General features: G+C 38.1%; 1 protein-coding gene across 3 annotated transcripts in view; it reads right to left on the reverse strand.

Annotated features, from left to right (window-relative positions):
• Window positions 1–21441, reverse strand: part of CLCN3 (chloride voltage-gated channel 3) — an 83105-nt gene that overhangs the window by 48076 nt on the left and 13588 nt on the right. For all 3 annotated transcript variants that reach the window (XM_075500318.1, XM_075500317.1, XM_075500320.1), the window contains exon 2: window positions 18568–18743. In XM_075500318.1, the coding sequence (XP_075356433.1) occupies window positions 18568–18727 (160 nt within the window). In that variant the 5' untranslated portion in view covers window positions 18728–18743. The remainder of the gene's footprint in view (window positions 1–18567; window positions 18744–21441) is intronic.

The following is a 21441-nucleotide window of genomic DNA, read 5'->3' on the forward strand; positions in this document are numbered from 1 at the left end:
TTATGAAATTCCAAATGTAAGATGGGGGATGCTGAATGATTTCATTAAAGTAACAAGAGATGCCAAAAATTTGTCTGATAATTATGAATATTAGTGACTGATGCAAAAGATTTTGGTGACTCTCAACTGTCATTTTCTTTCCTATTATTATTAAAAACTAAAGTTTCTCCTTCAGCAGAGCTAGAAGCTAATGTTCTCCTGAAAAATGCTACATAATAGAGCACTCCTCAAAACAGCTACCATCTCCAACCATTCTGAAAAGAATTTAATTCACATGCACTCTCAGTTGAAGGTTGAGCATGAAAGCATCCATTTACGACAGGGTGCCCAAAGAATACACAAAATGTCTCAAAACCTACTGTGTCCCATTCCTCTTCCTTCCATTCCTTTTCTTTCCAGCTTTATTCTCCTGCCTTTTTTCCAATTTCTTCTTTCATTTACCTTTTTCTCAATCCGTGTGGCCAAATTAAGCCCAGGTCTAATCCCTCTACCAGCTTGACTTCTCCTCATACTTAACCTGTCTCAGTTTACTGATCCTACTGATCTGCAGCCTCTTCAGTCTGACTTCGTTCATTCTGCATAAAATCATACAACTTTCTCATGTGGGTCACACAGAGCCAGCAGCGGGAACACTAAAGACAATAAAAGAAGGACAAACACCCTTCTCCCAGTTCTGGTACCCAGACATGGTCTAGGGTGAAATAACTCAAAGATGCAATCACAGAAAAGGAAAAAAAAAAAAAAGATAGAAAAAAGTTCAGTTATACTTAGCTTCAAATTAATACACAGTTAAAAAAAAATTAAAATCTTAAATTACAGAGTCCCAAACTTCATTCATTCATCAGCATTATACAGAACTCTGTGCTTGATCACAGTGGTGTTAGCAAAAGGCTCCCAGCTCTGTATCAAGCTGTATACAGAAGACTCCATTAAGCTGTTTCCATTGCCACCTCATCAAAAGCCTCAATGAGGGAGACAGACAATGACAGGAAAAATTTTAGACCACATATAATGTAAAAGCAGAAGAAAACAAATTTATAACATATGCTGTTGAGTAGTTCAAGGCAGATGGGGCTTAAACAAAACAGGAGTCAAAAAAACCCTAGAGAAATGTGCTTAGCAGTAATACACAATACGATTTTTTTCTATCTGCATTTTATTATGCAGAAAAAAAATAGCTTCTTAATCAGAGTTTCCTTTTTCATAATTGTTTGTTTCCCACAAATTAGTTACTTAATTTTGGTCACAATCATTTCACCCAGCAGAGAACACTTTATTCTAAGATCTAGCCTAATAAGTGTGCTTCTTCACTGGCCAACCACAGGTTCTCGAATTATGCTTCTACAGTATTGTATAACTTCCAATGGTGCTTTTACTCACTGTCCAGACGTGGAAGATGGTAATTGAAGTCAAACCCAACCAGCAAACAGAATGCAGCAGAACAGGTCATACAGCCGCAAGCATGTTGTGTAATCAATTCTGAGACTGACTTCCCCCCAGGGTAGCTGAACCTTCACTGCGAATCAGTGAAATACAAGTAAATGCTCCCCACTGCCATGCAAAACTTCAGGGTAGGAGAAGAAAGAAATAGACAGAAAAAAGGGGAAATAATGAAATCATGATGCAACATTAACGTCTAAGACCAAATATAAACTGAAAAAAACCCCAAGTGTTTGGTCCCTAAAGACCGTTTTGACATCTTGGCCCAAAACACTGAAGGCATGACTACTCCCTTCAGTTTTCTTTTCACTTCTTTCTGGGGTTGTCCATCACACTCTTCTTGATCTATAACCTAACAATGCTGGAAGAAAATCCTTGACATCAACAGACTACATATAGCTATCAGCTGTGACAGGTGGGGTTTTCTTCTTTGTTTTCTTTTTTTTTAATTGGTCAGCTTTACACTGACATAAAAAATATCTACTTTTACTGTACTAATCAGGCAAGGAAGACTTGGAAAGAAAAGCAGGCTATTTTCTGCAAACAAGTTGCTTTCTCTGATTCTCTAGGAGCCTCTTTACTACTTTCTATCTTTTTTCTGTTCTTTTTCTTTAAAAGGTAGGCGTTTACTAAGAAAGAAAGTTCTGCTGCATTTTCACCTTTGCGTATGTGTCCTTTTCTCACATTCCAGTCTGCTAAAGCTGTAGTTATAACTCATCAGCAAGAAGATTTGGCATCCTTAGTAGGAAGCAATCCTGGCTTACTGAGCAGCTTTCCTAAAGTTTACTTCTCCTTTTTTAGGACTAGCCAAAATTCTGCTACCGAGATAATTCTGTTTTTCCTCTTACCTAAATACATATAAGGAAATAGGTTTTATCTGCTAGATTGCCCTTATTCTGTTTTAGGGTTCATTTTTGGACACTATTTCCAACTTACTGTTCAAAGTATGTGCAGGCAATAAAATTCCAGCACTAACATGTATTCCTCCCTAGATATGCCATATATATTAAGCTTACTTTCTACCTTCAAGAATATTACATCTTCTCCATACATACATAAGCTGTGTGAACATAGTGCCAACAGCAATTTTGTATGTTGTTAATACATACTACTATACTATGCCATGCATATTTGAATTCCATGAAACTATGACCTTAATACTTAGTAGTAGCGGTCAGAGTAAGACTTGCTATTCTATTTCCATGACATGCTCATCTTCCAAATGCTGTGCGAAGTTCTGATCCCTCCCTTATGTTACAGATACTAGAAAAGGTTCAGAAGGGGCAGTAAAAATGATCCAAAGCATGGGATAGCTGCAATGTCCAGCTGAGCAAACCAGAAGTCCTTAACCTGGAAAAGAGGTAACTGAGGAGGGAAAGAAATAAATAACAACGGAAATCAAATTTTCACCATCTGTTCTAATAAAAGAGCTCTTAAGATAGTTACTGTTTTAGAGGATCAAGACCACTACAAACAACAAGGGCATGGACAACAAGAAATTTTTGTTAATGAGTATACATTGTATACAGGTATAGCAAAACATAAGCTATAAACAGTTTGATACCTCACACTGGTGATTAATAAATATACCTGCTCACTGATTTGCTGTAATTAAATAACTGCTCTGGTGCAGTTCTTTTTGGTGGGAAACTTAGGATTTTAATCCATGATTCTTTCCTCTCTCCTCTTAAAAGTGGGAGAGGGATTACCACCTTTCACAGTGACAGCACCATGCTATCCTTGTTTGTTTCTACATGTGTGTGGCCAATGCATTATAGGCCTTATCAGAGTATGTGTATTTGGCAAGACAATCAAGTCATTCTAGTTTCAGGTCACCCTGCCCTAGTTTCATATCAAACCTTTTTGTATCAACAGCAGTTTCATTTCAATAAGCTAATAATACCCCCTAAAACCCCTGTGTATCAGCAGAAAGATTTTTCACAGCTGCAACTATCAACAACAACAACAAAAAAAAGAGCTTAAGCATTTATGCTGTACAAGGGTGAGTGACAAGGAAGTCCACGTGTCAGTCCATGCTAATGCATAGGCCGGTGTTAGCCTAGGCAAGACTCTGGCAGTTATAGCTGGTCTCAGCAGTATTTATACCTGGATTTAGGTTCAAAATAAAGAAAATAAAGTGGTTATTCACATAAAATGCAGCTAAGCTGTTAAGAGCTTGCCAAAGGATGGTATGGGTGCTAAAGAATTGCTTCAAGAAAAAGTCAGTGGAAGAAAAGTGCACTGATAAGGACTAAAATTCTAAAAACCACCACTCAGTTGAAAGAGGCCCTCAGCCATACAAAACTGCTGTACAAGTACTCAGATGAACTATCACTTACCCTGTTCTTACTTTTCCTTAAGCACTGACTTTTGACCCCTGTCAGAGACAGGATGCTGAGCTACGTGGATTTGTGGTTTGACCCAGTACAGCTGTTCTTGTGTTTCAGAGAGATCACTATATCCTCTTCCATAATAACATTTCTGTTTAATCTGTGCAGATGTAAAGCTTTCACTTTAAAATGTATTTATTAGCTGGTAAGCAAGAATATTCTCAAAGGTAGAAAGCAAGAGCGCAGCCTGACATCAATTTGGTTAAAATCATATCTGCCTCCTTTGGCTGACTTGAGAGAACAAATCAAAGGTAAAATGAATAAATGAAATATTATTAAAGCTGCAGTGAAAATTGGTTATTCAGTACCTAAAGCCTTTATGGTCATATTAATTATTTTATTATACACGTCAGACTCTTCTTTCTGCATACCTACATATATGCCATCACATTTCCTCTGCTTTCATTCCTTCATCTTACACTATCCATACAGCATGCCTGGGAGAAGGACATACTTATGATAACGCTACACCAGGCTGTCAAGTCAGTAATAACTGCCTCAACAGTATCTGTTAATAAAGCCAGTGTGCTTTAAGCACCTCAGCAGAACCGCAGAAGGAAAGCAACAAGATTATATAATATCAGAAAGATGGAAAGAATGAATTCTAGTATTATGATTCATCTTCTTCCAGAGTATCAGGCTGGAAATGCATATGCTTGTGTGTTTTGGAAGATGAAACCTAATTTTGTAAATACAACTTTGGCAGGAAAGACTGGTGAGACCATTCAAGGACTGTTGGTAGGGTTAAGTCCTAAAACCAACACAATTCTCATATCCTATAAACAAGTCTTCAAAGAACTGACCATGGCATTTGTGAGAAATTGAAATGGTCAGTATTTTGTTTTTAAACGTTTAAAAGAACAAGACACTAATTGGTTACTAAAACTCTACATACACACTGCCATAATTTCCATCCCTTGGAAAGTCTAAGGCCACACCAATCCAATTACAATCTGAAGGCCCAGACTAACACTGTAACAGGCTGTTCAACTAAAACAGTATCAAGTGAGTTTTCATTTTGGACAATAATTATGTTAAAAAAAAGAAATAAATCAGAGTTCAGGAAAATCATTTTCATGATACACAGGTAAGATGCAAAAGACATTTCAAACACCTGCAACCCACTCATTCAATTATGACATCCAATAACTAAGATAAAACATTTTTTTCCCCTTAACCTAAGAATCTTCCAGTCAATTTTGTTTGTTTTCTGCCAGGAACGTTGAAATCCTTGAAGGAAGAACTTTGTTAATTAGCCCAGTTATCCATGTAAACATAATGTATAACAACTTGTGTTCCAAATAGATGGACAAAATTAACTTCCTGCATTACTAATAAAAGTAAAAGAAAACATGGTTCTGTATTGTCAGATATCCTGTGTTCAACTGCATTAGTAGTATGGAGCACAGGCAAAATATCTGCAGCTCTAACTACAATCCAAGAGAAAAAAGGTAAGTGATAACCAGTTACTGAGAATTTAACTACTCAAAAGAAACTAGCTGTGCCTCATGCTTGCCCTTGAGATCAGAGCAAGTCATGTTATCTCATGCTTCAATTTGTATGGCATCATTTGAGAGTGAATATGTTCCTTACTTAAGAAGAACAATGAGCCCTTTAATCCAAAAATTCTTAACTTGGAAGATAGGTTGTATCTAACTTAGGAAAGAGATATGTCAAACTGTCATACTGACCGTTCAGTTAAGTCAGTTTTATACCACGTGCATGGAAAACACAAACAATGCCAATGGTGCAAAATGACTTTGAAGACCCTTCTTTTTATCAGCTGTGGACAACAGGAAGAATCTGTTAATGCAATTTCCACACATAAAGAATATAACAGGAACTTAAGTTCTTTATGCAGGAAATAAGTTATTTTATTCTTTTCTTTGTTTTCTTTCTTTTCTTTATAAATTGCACTGGCTAAATAGAAACAAGCATACATGTGAAAGGACTCTCATGTGGTGTTGGAAAAGATAACTATGTCTACATCTTGCTTGAACAATTAACCTCTGCTGTGGTATGAATTTCTTGATTATATAGAACCACCTGCACTGGCCGAAAATTACATACTGTTCCACAAATAATGCCATAATATTAGTTCACTATATCATATTTTTAATGTTGGTATTTAGGGCATTGAAAATGGATTGTTTTGGTCTCTCACTTTAGACAAAGGACTCCAACTCATGGGTAGGGAGAGTTCAGAAGAGCTGCAGTGATTTACACCATAACCTGTTGGCATATTGTTTTTTTCAGTGGCACTGCTATCACTGCAAGGAGGTAGTAGCGGCTGTAGCAGCAGCTTTTGAATTACCAGTTTACAGGTTGTCATATTAAGGTTAACTATTGCCAATTTTATGTTAACACCATATGCCAGACTGTAAACTGTCTCCACGCTGAAGTCACAATATAAGCAACTAAGCTCCTCCAACTGAAGCAGGAATCACTATAGCTATTGAAAAGAACACCAAGCTCATTCAGGACTCAGACTCCCACAGGCAGATCAAAGTACCTTGATATGTAAACACCAGTGAGATCATTTGTTTGCAAACCATTTTCACTGCAAATAAGGTTTAACGTTTAATCATCTGGTTTCAGGCAGTGCCTTGAAAAATTTGCAGTCTGACAACATTACAAAAATCCACCTCCTGCTGAGCTTGCCCTGTGCTTAAATAAAAAAATAGTGAAAACTGATGCAGCCCTCTCTTGCGTCATATAAACAGCCCTCAATTCTGAGTAAAATTATGGAGACCTCTCAGTTTCACCTCACTAGTTGGCTAACCCCCAGTCATAAAAGGAAAAAGTTTGAACTTTTGAAGAGACTTGTTACACCCTTCAAGCCCAGCCAGTAGTGAAGAATTGTCTCTCAAACTTTAGAGACAGGCAAGGCAAGCTGATGCTGAGAGAAAAAGAATGGATTAGACATTTCATCTTCTCATTCATATTCCCCAGTTAAAATATTAATTTGATAATATATTTCAATCCTGGAGATTTCACTTCTATTTAGAAAGAATTATTTTTTTCCCCTGTTAAAGTGATGGAAAACAATGAACTATCCTAGGATAACAATTTTTTAAAAACTAAATAGTATAGATCTCCTATAAAATTTAAACCAGTAAATATTAGCTTATATAACTTAACTATTAAAGAACTGATAGCTTCTCAAAGGTAGGTATAACGTGTTTAAATTGACCTAGCAAGAAGCAGGGCAAACAGTCTAAAAATAAAACATAGATAAGTCACGATGAAACTTATTTCCACAGATTGCATACGTGAAAGTACATTGCACATACAAGCATTGGTAAGACGTCCTCCCTACAAAGAGGCAGATACTTCTGTTACTGGTATAATGTCACCATATTTCTCATTAGACAGCAATTCAACAAGGAAAAACACTAACTTCAGTACTACAAAGAGATTAGTTTTGATAAGCAACAAAAGCAAGTTTTGACCAAAGCTGACAAGTATCCCTTCTGGGCAGGGCTTTGGTGCAAGCTATCCAAGCCTCCGCATGCATAGCAATGTAATTATTTTGCATGTTAAAACACACTACCCTCAAAGAATTTACAATTTCACAATACCTACTTGTTCTCCACAATGCTGCCACTAAAAGTCTGAAATTTATGCAAAGGAAACAGCTACTGGAGAACATAACAGACATATGATATACCATATATATATAATTATGATATAATTACTATACATATACATTTATATATGTATTTAGTATATAATACTACATAGTCATAATTTCTGTATTATTCTCAGATGACACAGTGAAGGATGGGTAACATACATGCTTTCAGATGGTGTTAAGAGAAACAAGGTTGTTGTACAGCATTGTTTTTAACATAATGGTGAACCTCCCATACGGAACTACGCAAAACCATTCAAATTGCAAATCAGAGATGACACTAAAAAGGCAAATTTCTATCAACTAAATATTAAAGATATCTAAAAATCTAGACGATAAGACTTTCTGAAGACGGGTTCCAGTTAACATTCACTTGTTTAGTCCCATCTAATATAATAGATTTTCCCCCATAAAACGAGTAGTATATATAATTAGTATTCTTTCCCAATATCATCCAATTTCCACATGCTTTCACAGAAGGCATATTCACCACTGAGTAACAGCCTCTATCACTTTGTAAGCCTCAGTTAAGTGCTTAACTATAACTGATAATGTGAATGGCAGTACTGTGCAAGCTTTATAGAATTGCTGTCCTGAAAGCCAAGGGACTTACCAAGCCTACTGAAATGAGCAGACTTCTTCCATTAACTTACTGTCCTCTGAATGAGGGGGAAAGACTACAATTACTTTAGAAATTCCATATTGTTAGCTTTTTATCTGCATAATATGTGTGCAGTTTATGGTTCAACTTTCATTAGCCAAAAAAAAAAAAAAAAGATAATTTCTTAATCCTTCATTTTCCCCTCATTGCATGGTCTTGATTTTTTAAAATCTGTAATTCTATATTTTATTACATAAACTGTAAAATTATGATGAACACTCTATCGTCCATGGCAACTTACCCAGATTGGATAAATTAATGTCTGTGCTCATTTATACTCCAAGCTTACATTCTGCGGCTATGCAGCTTTCAGTTTAACTACATTATTTCCACAACCATTTTAAGTACAGATACATTATTGCCATTTTGTTCATGTTGCTAAGAAACCGGGCTCATAAACTCTTCCAGCCTTACAGACTTAAAACACAAACTATATGTTTGAACAGGGCTCCTGATTTTGGCAGGGTTCAGCAGCTAAAGCACAGAGCTAAAGTCATGCCCCCGCATTCACGTCATGCTCTGGATAGCCTGCAGTGTTGAGAAGCACGGGATCTTCCATCTACCGGGAGGGACCTGCCCGTCCTCAGGAGGTGGGACAGATTCTATATGGTGAATTCATCTGTATTTAGACTCAACAGAACAAAAATACGTTAAGAGACGGTTAAAGGATAAAAGTATTTAAATAATAATAATAATTAAAACAAACAGTTGATGCTAAGTGAGTAACAGAGGACTACAAAAAGCGCACATGCAGTCCAGCAAGAAAGTGCTTGTTTGGTCTTGTCAATGAGATTTGCTGAATTAAAAACACACAAGAAAAACCACCTTACACATTTGGAGACCTAAGGAATGAGAAACACAGATGTTCACCTCCTGCGTGTAAGTTTATTTAAAACTTTTTTGGAAGCATGTTCTTACCACCTTGAAAAGAAAATTTATACCAGATTCTCATCTACTGCTAAGGTATTTCCTATGATTTACTGTACAAGAAAATATTTTCCATGCATAGAGAAACATAAATCATTGTTCACTTAAATAAAATAATAGTGCTTATTACTATTGCTGCCTCTTACCAAGTGACCAGAATTGTGGCAAGCAGATATGCCGTTGTTACCTCAAAACATGTGTGGTTTTTTTTTTTTTTTTTTTGGATGAAAGGGAAATAGTATGGGAGTTGTTAGTAGCTAAGAAGGGATCACAGTTAAGAATGGAAACTAGCACATGGGACCTGTAGAATCTTCGAGGTAGCAGATAATGCTTAGGCCACATAAGAGGGCATCAGCAATGCATGCCTCACTAACGAGCATCTCCTCAAAGAATACAAAGCCGTGAAACTTCAAGGACTGGTAGCAGGAGCATCCTCCTACAGGGAAGGTCGCAAAGATCGAGGGATGCCACAACCATGAAATCGGCGGCAGTCACAGTAACTAGGGGAAAGGCGAAGACGGCAGGGGGAGATTGTGACCACCGACCAAAAGGACTACCCCCCCTACTCCTTTTGATCATGCGCAGTGAATTAAAAATCACACTGTAGCTTTAAATTTAAGCGGAGAAAACACAGACCAATGGAAGACGAGGATGCTCCGTCAGTTCAAGGATTATGTGTTAGATAGGCGTGGTATGTTAACTTTCATGTATAAATGTTAGAAAGAATTACAGTAGGTGTGCTTGATTTGTGGAAATATTCCACCTTGCACCCTGCGCAGAATAAAACAATGTCTCCTCTCTAAACATACTTCGTGTGTTTCGGGACCTATTTTATAAAACAGGTAACAGTTTTGGCAACCCAGATGGGACTTGGATTTTGAGACTGGACTTCGATCGACACTTGCTACTGCCAGAGGGATCGCGAGCCGGACTCCAGCATGCACCGGGGCGCTTTTTCCGAGGACTCCTCTCGCAATTCCCTGGTGAGTGCTGAGTGGCCGATTGATACCGGGATAGACATTGCTATTTTGATGTTTTGTTGCTTCTTGGTATTTCCTGGTATATCCACTTGCAATACGAACCGGTGGGTTGGCTGCAACTCCTATTTTCTCTCTCCTGCGCTACTACGGTGACGACCGGAGCAGGTAGAGTTGGTTTTGGTTAACTGGTGAATTAATTGCAGCCACTGCAATTATATTGGTAATCATTGGTGATATTATTGGTGGTTTTAAAGAATATTGTTGTAAGGCAATATATTGTAAAATATTTACGAATGGGAAACATGACATCTTCCAAAGAAGGGGACATAATTAAAGCTTCCCTGTTGGGTTGTATTTTAAAACATTGCAATAAGTTTTGAGGCGATCCATTAACACAGAAAAAGTTAATGGAATATTGTAACTAATGGTGGCCGTTGTATGTGTTAGACAATGGAGAGAAGTGGCCAAAGAACAGAACTTTGAAATATAATACTATATAACAGCTAATGCTGTTTTGTAGAAGAGAAGGAAAATGGGATGAGGTACCATATGTGGATTTGGTTTTCACGTTGCAGAATGACTGGAAAAGCAGAAAATAATGTAGATTGATTACAAAGGATGCAAATGTTTTGGCTTTAGAGGAAATAGACAGATTTGGATCCGGGGAGAGAGACCGATGCACTAACATCTGTGACTTTGTTTGTGGGGCAGTCAAATCCTGATATTAGGAGAAAATTGCAAAAGATAGAATGAGCAGAGGCAAGATTATGGACAAGTTATTAGAGGTGACGTGGAAGGTGTATATTGATAGGGAGGAGGAGGAGGAGGAGAAGTGACAGAAGGAGTTAAAAAAGAGAGGTGCAAGGCTCAGCTGCTGGCTGCAGCAATAGTGGAAGGCAACCAAAATAACAGAAGGAGAAATGATGGGTATATATTAAATAGCCCTCCTATGGGAGGAAGTATGATGACCCCCTCTAGGCCTGGGGAGGGTAAACTAAACCTTTGAATAAGGATCAGTGTGCTTTTTGTAAACAAAAGGGGCATTGGAAGAGGGAATGTCCTCAGAATTTATTTCAGAGGAATTTTCCAAGAAAACAAGAAGATCCCAAGGTGGAAGAGCTGCTTACGTTGGGTCAAGATTCAGATTGACGGGGACCGGGGGATGAATTGAAAGTTTCCCCAACAGAACCCCTGGTTACTTTGAAGTTGGGGAATGATAAGATAGATTTTTTAATAGATACAGGAGTGGCATGTTCAGTGTTAAATACCTGTAAGGGTAAACTGAGTAAACAAAATATATTTATTATTGGAGCCACAGGGAAAAAGGAGGTAACACCTTCCTTCCAACCAATTAAGTGTGGAATTGGAAATCGAGTTTTTACTCACAAATTTTTATGTGTTCCCGATTGTCCAATGCCTTTCTTGGGAAGAGATTTACTTTGCAAATGAAATGCACAAATTGTTTTTGAAAGAGGCAATATACAGGTACAGATACCGGAAGAAAAAGCCCTGGAAGCGCAAGTGTTTACGTTACAGGAAGTAGTACAAGAGACTCCGGAACCTGAAACAATTCCGGAAGAGATATTGAATGCAGTAACCCCACTGGTATACGCCTCTGGGATCCCACGACGATCTCGTGCTGCTGAGCTGGTAAACATCACATCGAAACCTGGAGCATGACCGGTAAGATGAAAACAGCATCTTATTAAACTAGAAGGAAGAAAGGGTTTAGAACCCCTAATAGAAAAGTTTACGGCTCATGGACTGCTATGAGAATGCTAATCAGAGTATAACACTCCAATTTTACTGGTAAAGAAACCTCATTCGAATATAGATTAGTTCGAGATTTGAGAGCAGTAAATCAAATTGTGCAAGATGTCTACCCAGTGGTAGCAAATCCATACACTTTACTGACTGCAATTCAAGAAACAGATCAGTGGTTCACAGTATTAGATTTGAAGTATGCCTTCTTTTGCATCCCTTCAGAATTTGAAAGTCAAAAGATATTTGCCTTCGAGTGGGAAAATCCAAAAACTGGCCAAAAGACTCAACTGCATTGGACCATTCTTCCACAAGGATTTAAGAACAGTCCAACAATCTTTGGAAATCAATTAGCTAGGGAATTGGAGAATTGGCAAAAAGAAAACACAGAAATAACTTTGCTACAGTATGTGGATGATATACTTTTAGGAACAAGAACATCAGAGGACTCTACACAGTATACCATTGATCTCTTGAATTTTCTAGGAGCAGCAGGGTATGGAGTGTCAAAGAAAAAGGCACATATTGCACAACAGACAGTGACTTATTTGGGATTCACTGTCACCAAAGGTCAGCAAAGCCTTGGTCCAGAGAGAAAAGAGGCAATTTTTCAAATACCAGAGCCTGTGTTTAAATTAGAGTTAAGAGCACTCCTGGGAATGGCCAGGTGGTGTCGCCTGTGGATTATCAATTTTGGACTGATTGCGGAAACCCCTTTATGAGGCTGTGAAAGGTACAGAGGAACTTCTAGAATGGACTCCAGAATGCCAAACGGCTTTTTATCAGTTGAAAGAAGCCTTGATGTCAGCACCCGCACTAGGACTTCCTAATTTGTAAAAACCTTTTGAGCTTTTTGTGAATGAAAGACAGCACGTTGCGCTAGGGGTTCTGGTCCAAAAGACTGGATCTTAGAAAAGACCAGTTGGATATTTTTCTAAGCAATTAGATCAAGTAAGCAAAGGGTGGCCCTCTTGTTTAAGGGCCATCGCTGCAACTGTGTTGCTCATTCAGGAAGCTAGGAAATTAACTTTGGGACAAAGAATGACAGTCCAGGTGCCACATGCTGTGACGATAGCTCTACAGCAAAAAAGGGGGACATTGGTTATCCCCCAGCTGGATGATGAAATATCAGGCTGTGTTATTAGAACAAGACCATGGGGAACTGAAAGTAACAACCACCTTGAGTCCAGCCACCCTGTTACCATTGCCTGGGGAAATTGAATTGGAACATGACTGTCTAAAAACAATTGAACAGGTATATGCGAGTAGGATTGATCTGAAAGATATACCTCTGGATTCAGCAGAATTAAATTTGTTTATAGATGGGAGGAGCCAAGTGATTAATGGAATCCGAAGGGCAGGATATGCAGTTATTATTGGAGGAGATGAATTGGATGAATTGGAAGCAAAAGCCTTCCCTGCCAACACGTCTGCCCAGAAGGCAGAGCTGGTTGCACTAATAAGAGCTTTAGAGCTAGCAGAAGGAAAGACTGTGAATATATGGACAGACTCTAAATATGTTTTTGGAGTAGTTCATGCACATGGAGCAATTTGGAAAAAAAGGGGTCTCCTTTTGTCATAAGGAACACCAGTTAAGTATGGAGAACTAATAAGATAATTGTTGCAGGTTATCAAACTACCTAAACAAGTAGTAATCATGCATTGTAAAGTTCATCAATTTGGGAATGCTCCTGAAGTGGTTGGGAATTGACGGGTGGATTTAGCAGCTAAAAGAGCAACAGAAGAACAAGTTTTGGGATTATGGCCTGAGAAGTATGGAGACTTAAAGGGACTGCTGACTTGTAACAAGGAGGATGATCAGTTAGCTAAACTGCTCAATGCAAAGAAGAACAAAGATGGATGGTGGATCCCAGAAGGTGATCGAGTAGTAGTTAGTACCTTCAAATGTTATGAGAGAATTATGGAAAAAGAACATAGCGGAACACGTTGGGGGGTAAAACCTCTTATGGACAATGTTAAACTCCACACTTTAAGCGTAGGGATGGGAAATAGAGCCAAGAGTATTACCAAGAAGTGTGCAATCTGCCAGCGAAACAATCCTCAAACTCAACCCAGACCTCCACCCGGGAAAACTGAAAAAGGAAATACTCCTGGTGACTAATGGCAAATAGATTTCTTAGAACTTGCCAGGCAAAATGGGTATCAGTATTTGTTAGTGTTAGTGGATACCTTCTCTGGATGGCCAGAAGCCTTTCCCTGTCACACCAATCAGGCTAGAGAAGTAGTTAAAGTATTATTGAAAGAAATAGTTCCTCATTTCAGGATTCCAGTTAGAATGTCGATTAGACCGAGGACCCCATTTTGTGGCAAAAGTAATTCAGTCATTGGCAAGAATGTTAGATATAAAGGGGGATTTACACACACCGTGGAGGCCGCAGTCTAGTGGGAAAGTAGAGAGAATGAATCAATTAGAAGGCAATTGAATAAAATCTGTCAGGAAGCAGAGTTAAAATGGCCAGATGCTCTCCCATTAGCATTGTTGACAGCAAGGATTACACTGAGGTCCAGAGAAAAGGTCAGTCCTTTTGAAATACTGTATGGGAGACCTTATCAAAGTATTAATCATGAGCCAGGATCTATAGAATTAATAGGGAAACAGTATCTTGAGGAATATGTGATTTCTCTAGGGAAGGTTTTGTCTTCTCTTAACAGGTATCTACAACTGAGAACCCCTTTGGACCTCTATACTGCAGTTCACGAATTTCAGCCAGGAGATTGGGTCTATCTAAGAACTTGGAACGATGAACCTCTGAAAGAACGCTGGAAAGGACCCTTTCAAGTCCTCCTCACTACATATACTGCAGTCAAGCTTGATGAGTAGGGCCATGGATTCATCACACTCGGATTAAGAAAGGACTCCCACCAGATAAGTGGTCTGTGGAGAAACAGAATGAAAGCCCTTTACGACTGAGATTTAAAAGGGACAATTCATGAATGGTACTTGGGATCAGGGCATCGCCTATGCGGATTTAGATTGTACACAAGGCATATTCTTATTTGTAGTCATTGTAATCTCATTCATTATCTTGATGGGAATATGGAAACCAGAATTTTAATCATCATTAGTAGTTACCTAGTAACACTAACACATATTAAGGGATTGGAAGACAATTTGATCTTAAAATTCATTCAGGGATTTGGTAAATTACAAAATACTACGGGCATTACCACTTGCCTCCCAATTCCATACTCTAGTAAAAATCCAATAGAATGGGGAATCCTCACTCCAAGAGATCTTCCCTTGGTAAACTGGAGTCAAATAATTGAGCAACAAACCAAGAGTCCAATGGGAGAAATTATAACTTGGACAGTAACAAATGAAAGTTGTAATGGGACTCTTGCATCATTACCAAATGGAGAATCTTTGTGTTGGTCAGTCGATAGTAACCATGAAAGGAACGCAGTTTCCAATTCGGTTAACCAACAACAAGTAGAATATATGCATGAGACAAACTGGAAAAGGCCAATGGGAGACAAATGGAGGTATATGAACCTTAGTTCATGGTGTTTTGAATGGATAGGACAATTTGGAAACACTAAAAATCAATACAAAGGGATTATTATGAATCCCAAAGAAGGAGAGTATGTCCCTGAATGGAACTGCACTCAAGTATTCAACTGTTCTTATATGGGAATCTTGAAAAACATAACCGGGGTAGAAAAAGCATTGCGAATTGGATGTCAGTGTCGAAATTTAACTGTAGAACAACAGGATGTAGTACAGAGACAAGTCCAATGCGACACAGAAACTATTCCATCTCCAGGTTATACTGTGTGGGTTCTAAGTGATGGAACTTGGACAAATAGACTTCACTTCAATATTCCGAATCATCAAATTACTTTAGGGGTGTTAACGTTGTGTCCATTGTGGAAAGGAATCCCATTACCCCTCAGTTATGGGGAAGACTCAAAAGAGAATTAGAAGCAGACCCATGGCATGGCCCATCACAGCTATGAAGGTTGGGTGGGCCACGGAATCAATGTTAGCCCCCGGAATAATGGCTTTTGAAAACCAAGTATCATTTACAAATCTAACATGGCAGATGAGTAGTTTGGCTAATGCAACTGAACAGGGGTTACTTGTAGTAAATGAACAGGTGCAAACAAACAGTGAAATGGCCTTACAAAATCGTTTAGCCTTAGATCTGTTATTGGCCAAAGAAAGGGGACTATGTGGATATTTGAAACTGGATAAGGAGCATTGTTGTATTCACATTCCCAATGTGACTGAAAATCTAAATAAACAGATTGACCAGATTAGGAGAGTGTCAAAGGGAGCCTGTGAGTTACAGGAAAGCACAGAAAACAATTGGATAAATAAAATTCTGCAAAGTGTGGGTGGATGGTCTCTTACAGGATGGTTAGCCAGTTTAGTCCAGGGTTTGATTATTATAGTGATTATGATGATAATAATCATAATGATAATTAGCTGTATGAAACAGGCAATACTGAATACTGTCTTTGTATGAAACATAATACTAGCCAAAGATTATGGAAGTCTCAAATGAAATATTTAAAACTTCCAAAGGGGGGAATTGTTACCTCAAAACATGTATATGTATACATATTTTTGGATGAAAGGGAAATAGTATGGGAGTTGTTAGTAGCTAAGAAGGGATCACAGTTAAGAATGGAAACTAGCACATGGGACCTGTAGAATCTTCGAGGTAGCAGATAATGCTTAGGCCACATAAGAGGGCATCAGCAATGCATGCCTCACTAACGAGCATCTCCTCAAAGAATACAAAGCCGTGAAACTTCAAGGACTGGTAGCAGGAGCATCCTCCTACAGGGAAGGTCGCAAAGATCGAGGGATGCCACAACCATGAAATCGGCGGCAGTCACAGTAACTAGGGGAAAGGCGAAGACGGCAGGGGGAGATTGTGACCACCGACCAAAAGGATTACCCCCCCTACTCCTTTTGATCATGCGCAGTGAATTAAAAATCACACTGTAGCTTTAAATTTAAGCGGAGAAAACACAGACCAATGGAAGACGAGGATGCTCCGTCAGTTCAAGGATTATGTGTTAGATAGGCGTGGTATGTTAACTTTCATGTATAAATGTTAGAAAGAATTACAGTAGGTGTGCTTGATTTGTGGAAATATTCCACCTTGCACCCTGCGCAGAATAAAACAATGTCTCCTCTCTAAACATACTTCGTGTGTTTCGGGACCTATTTTATAAAACAGGTAACACCATTAGCAAAAAATTCAACTCTAGGAAAGAAAACACATTAATATTTATGTTCTAATGCACATTCTAATACTTCAGCATCACAATGAGATAGGAGCTGCTAGCGTGTACAACAATTAGCGTTGCTTTTGACAGTGCAAACAGAACAACCACCTCATCTGTTTGGACTCAATTTACGGATCTAATTTCACAACAAGTAAGGGGCAGAACACTGGCTCTGAAACTATTGATTTTACTGCACACTTATTTCTCCTTAAAGCTTGAAGTGATGGAGAGGATTTATATAAACAATAACCAGAGTAGCTTCAGACTTTCAGTACAGGTTGCAAATATTATGTTGGACAAGCAAGGCACTCACTTTATTAAAAGTGCCAGATATTCAGAACAAAATATTACACGCGGAAGCCAGTTGTTCACTTAATAACTTCCTAACTATCAAGTGCTTGACTTCATCATGCTGGTGTTCTCTAAGTAATTTGGCAGGAGTTTTTATGTAGATTGAAGACGTCCTGGCTCTTGACACCTGTATTAGCATACATGTTAAATAACTACACATTCAAGACATACCTAATTAGACAGAAGGAATAAAGATGAGAAGGATGCTTATAATTATATGACACAACTATCTAGTACAATGCCAACATCCAATTGCTAAGTGTCGCAAAGGGAAAATTCATGAAGAGACTGCAGAGATGGAAGACAACTGAATGTTAACAGAGGAGGAAAGGATGATAAAAAAGAGAAAAGTCAAGAGGCTGAGTTTGATTTTAAACAAAATAAGAGGAAGTGACAAGAATATATATTTAGCCAAGTTTACCATCTTAAACAGGAATTCATTACTTTTCCTCCTTCTGTTCCCCTCTTTGACCATTGCTAAGAGAATGGTAATGCTTTCACACCATTAACTGCTTTGTTAATTAAAAAAAAAGAGAGGAAGAGCTTCCCAGTTCTTTCTTCTTTGTATTAGTTCAGTGCTTTTATCAGTGCTCACAGTAACAAGTTTGCTTTGTAACTTTTCACCTAGTCAAAAGTTCAACTCGTATGGTGTTTTCTGCTGCTTCTAACACCTCTACTTGTAAGGTTTTTGCCTCTCTTTTACAGATCTGAAGCTGAATCAAGCAGAAACAGATTTATCTCTAGAAGTCATGATTAACAGAGACTGTTAATTTCTGCCCCAAAGAAATACTGAAGACAGTGAGACTTCCAAAATCCTGCTGCAGCTAACACAGACCAGGTAGCTGCAGAATAGCCATTTTTCCCCTACTTGACAGCAAGTTTGTCATCTGCCAGAAGTACATTACTATCTGTCTCGTATCAGAAGTTATCCCATACAATGTAACTGTTGAGCAAGCACACAGAAAAACATTCAGCCACTTTCACATTTAAAGCATCCCTCTGAAGGACAGATTAGCTAAAGAGAAACATTAATTAGTTATGAAAAAGTATTGGTTTTGTTTATTAAAAAACAAAACCAAAAAAAAAAAAACCACCAAAACCCACCAAACCACAAAAATACAACCCAGAGAAATTTTTAAGCTGAAATTAACGTTAACTTACCAACTGATGCATCACCATCCAAGAGATTGTCATCTTCAGAGGTCTGAAAGTCCATAATTACACCTGCTCCATCTAAAAGCTCCTCATCGCTGCTTGCACTGGTTATACTGTTGTAACTGTTTCGATAGTAGCCTCTATGAAACAGCTGCTCAGACTCCATTTAGCTGCTTTATAACCTATATAAAGAAAATTAGTTATTTTCTATTTGAATATGCACAAAAGACTGAGAAGTTTATATCAAATAAAACAAAACAAGTTTATTTCATGCTGTGGGGAAAAAATATTAAGGTCACAATACTGTAAGTTACAAAAAACGTAGCAGTAATACAGAACATTTTATATATACAACATTTTACACAAATCTTTAGTGATTTTTAACTGGATGATGCTTCCTCATCCCTTTCCTTGGCCTCTCCTTCATTCAATGTTATCATCATGAAAGTATTTCACTTTCAGTACAGGTGGTTGGAATGTGCGTGCCCCATGCACACGAATGTGCATTGCACCATGGAGCTGGTGCAAAATCCAGCAAATGTTAAGGTTAAAAAATGAGTTTCTTTAGTCGTGGTATCTTTGTACTATGTCTGCTTGGAGTGAAACAGATGGCAGGCTAAAGTTGTAGTCCCCTGAACACAACTGTTCACATTCTTTTCCACAGAAGAGCAAAAATATAAAAGTGGAAAACAGTTCAAAATCTTCGTGTCCACATAAAGCTTTCAAAACACTTACCTATATGTCTTTTGTTTGGTTGTTATTTTATTTTTAAACACAATGAGGTGTCAGCAACATGTGCTTTTTTGCACATTCGGTATAACACTAACACATTAGGTTTTCACAGACTCAGGCCGAGTCCTCCTTTGCCTTGTAGAGTTAAATCTACAGAAATAACTTCGTGATTAGGGTGGGAGCGAGGACAAGACGTGATCACTCCTTGATTCCATGCTCTTCTTTATCCAAAGAAAGTCTTGTGTTTGTCATTTCTCAAAGATCATCACTCCTTATTAACATACAACAGCCCAATATACATTTTTTCAGTAATAAGAAACCTCTCATTCCCTCCAAGTAAAGGAGGTGGCCCCCCAATCCACCTCCAAATCTTTTCCTTACACCCTTTTTCCTCTGCTTATCCGCAAATTCTGTAACCATTCACTGTAACTGCTACAAAACTATATGCACTGTAAACATCCAGCCAGCTGGCAGCAATAAAAACAGATAACAGGACTTCCAATTCAGATCCCTCTCCTCTACCCAGCCGCTGAGCCTTGTGAAGTATAGCAAAACTGCTTGGCCCATATCAAGAGTTACTAGCGGACGTCAGACAGACAGCTTTCCCATACTGGCAAACGGCTCAGCCTTTTAAGTAAGTTACCTAGAAGAAGGGGTGAAAAACAAAGCAACCAGGTTTGCTGGGTAGCTGCAGATGGAACTCTCAGCACCGTGCAGCTAGGTAATAACATGAGATAAGATTCTGTACAGATAAATATGAATGACATCACATGGTGAGGGGGCAGCAGAACCAATCCCAACTTGCCTTATAAAGCAATGCGCTCTGACCTGACTACTACCATTCACAAATGTAATAATAAAGCTACAAGAAGGAGTTCAGCACGCACTAACTGTCCCCAAATCAATCTGATACAAGAATTATCAGTTAAGAGAGAGAACTTCATTAAGCACTGTATAAATCCACAGCTCGTCCACATCTTAAATACATAGTGCCAAAAGCCCAAAAGGATTCTAGAAGAGCTGAAACAGGTTACAAAAGAGCACAATGACGATGGAGTATAAAATAGCTTTCCTTCTACAGGACAACAAAATGGATCAGGACTCTTCAGTCTGGAAAAGATGTAATGTAGAAGACGACACAACAGATGTCAGCAGAATCACAAGCGGCATGAAGAAAGTGAAGAGCATTCGTTGTTTTTCAGTAGTTCCTACATCCCATAATGAAAGAGGTGAGGTGACAAGCAGAGAAAAAAGGGCTGATTCTTCACCCAGCATGCAGGGAAGTGGTGGAGTTCTTTGCCACTTTGCAGAAGTATGCAATGGTTCATAAAGCAGCCTGACAAATTCACACAAGGAAAAAAAAAAAAAAAATCAAAAGCTATTAAAGACAACACCTCTGGTGGAAAGGCTGGAGGCTAGGAGAGCATTCTGCAGACGTGCCTATGCTTATTTTGCTCTTATACTCTTCCCTAGATATCTGCTATTGGGCAAGACTTTGGCTTTACTCATTCTCATTTCCTTAAAAAATTATTTAGAATATTTCCAATTTAAAACATACTCTCTCTTCAAATAAATTTCTTCTGTTCATCTTTATGTGAAAATTCTTCGTGATCTTCTACCATTTTACAGCCACTGAGGAAAGCTTCTTAATGGACAGCCAAAAAAATTTCATGCTTCCATATTATGAAGCATATCCTATTTGAAAATACAGTTGTTTATATCTGGAAACAATGGAAGCATCTCCATTTTTTCCCCGAATAGATAGGATCACAATTTATAATTTATAAATTTCATATATAATTATATATGATTACATATATGTATGATTTTATATGTGTAATTATATATATGATTATATATAATTATATATGATTAATTTTATATATTATATATTATATTCATATATTTAATTTATAAATTTCAGCTATGCCTGAAACTGTTCAACAGATATTAACTTTCCACACACAGTAATTTTTGGCATTCCCAATAAAATGGTACCTACAAAGAACGTGCCCAGAAAAAGAGTCAGATCACAAACAGCCTGACTATTTCATTATTATGCTCACAGAAAGTCCTGTTAATATCACTCTGCCAGTACCAGTTGGGTACTATCATAAACAGAAGCCACACAGCACAGCTGAAATGAGA

Source organism: Mycteria americana, chromosome 4, assembly GCF_035582795.1.
Source record: "Mycteria americana isolate JAX WOST 10 ecotype Jacksonville Zoo and Gardens chromosome 4, USCA_MyAme_1.0, whole genome shotgun sequence".
NCBI lineage: Eukaryota > Metazoa > Chordata > Aves > Ciconiiformes > Ciconiidae > Mycteria > Mycteria americana.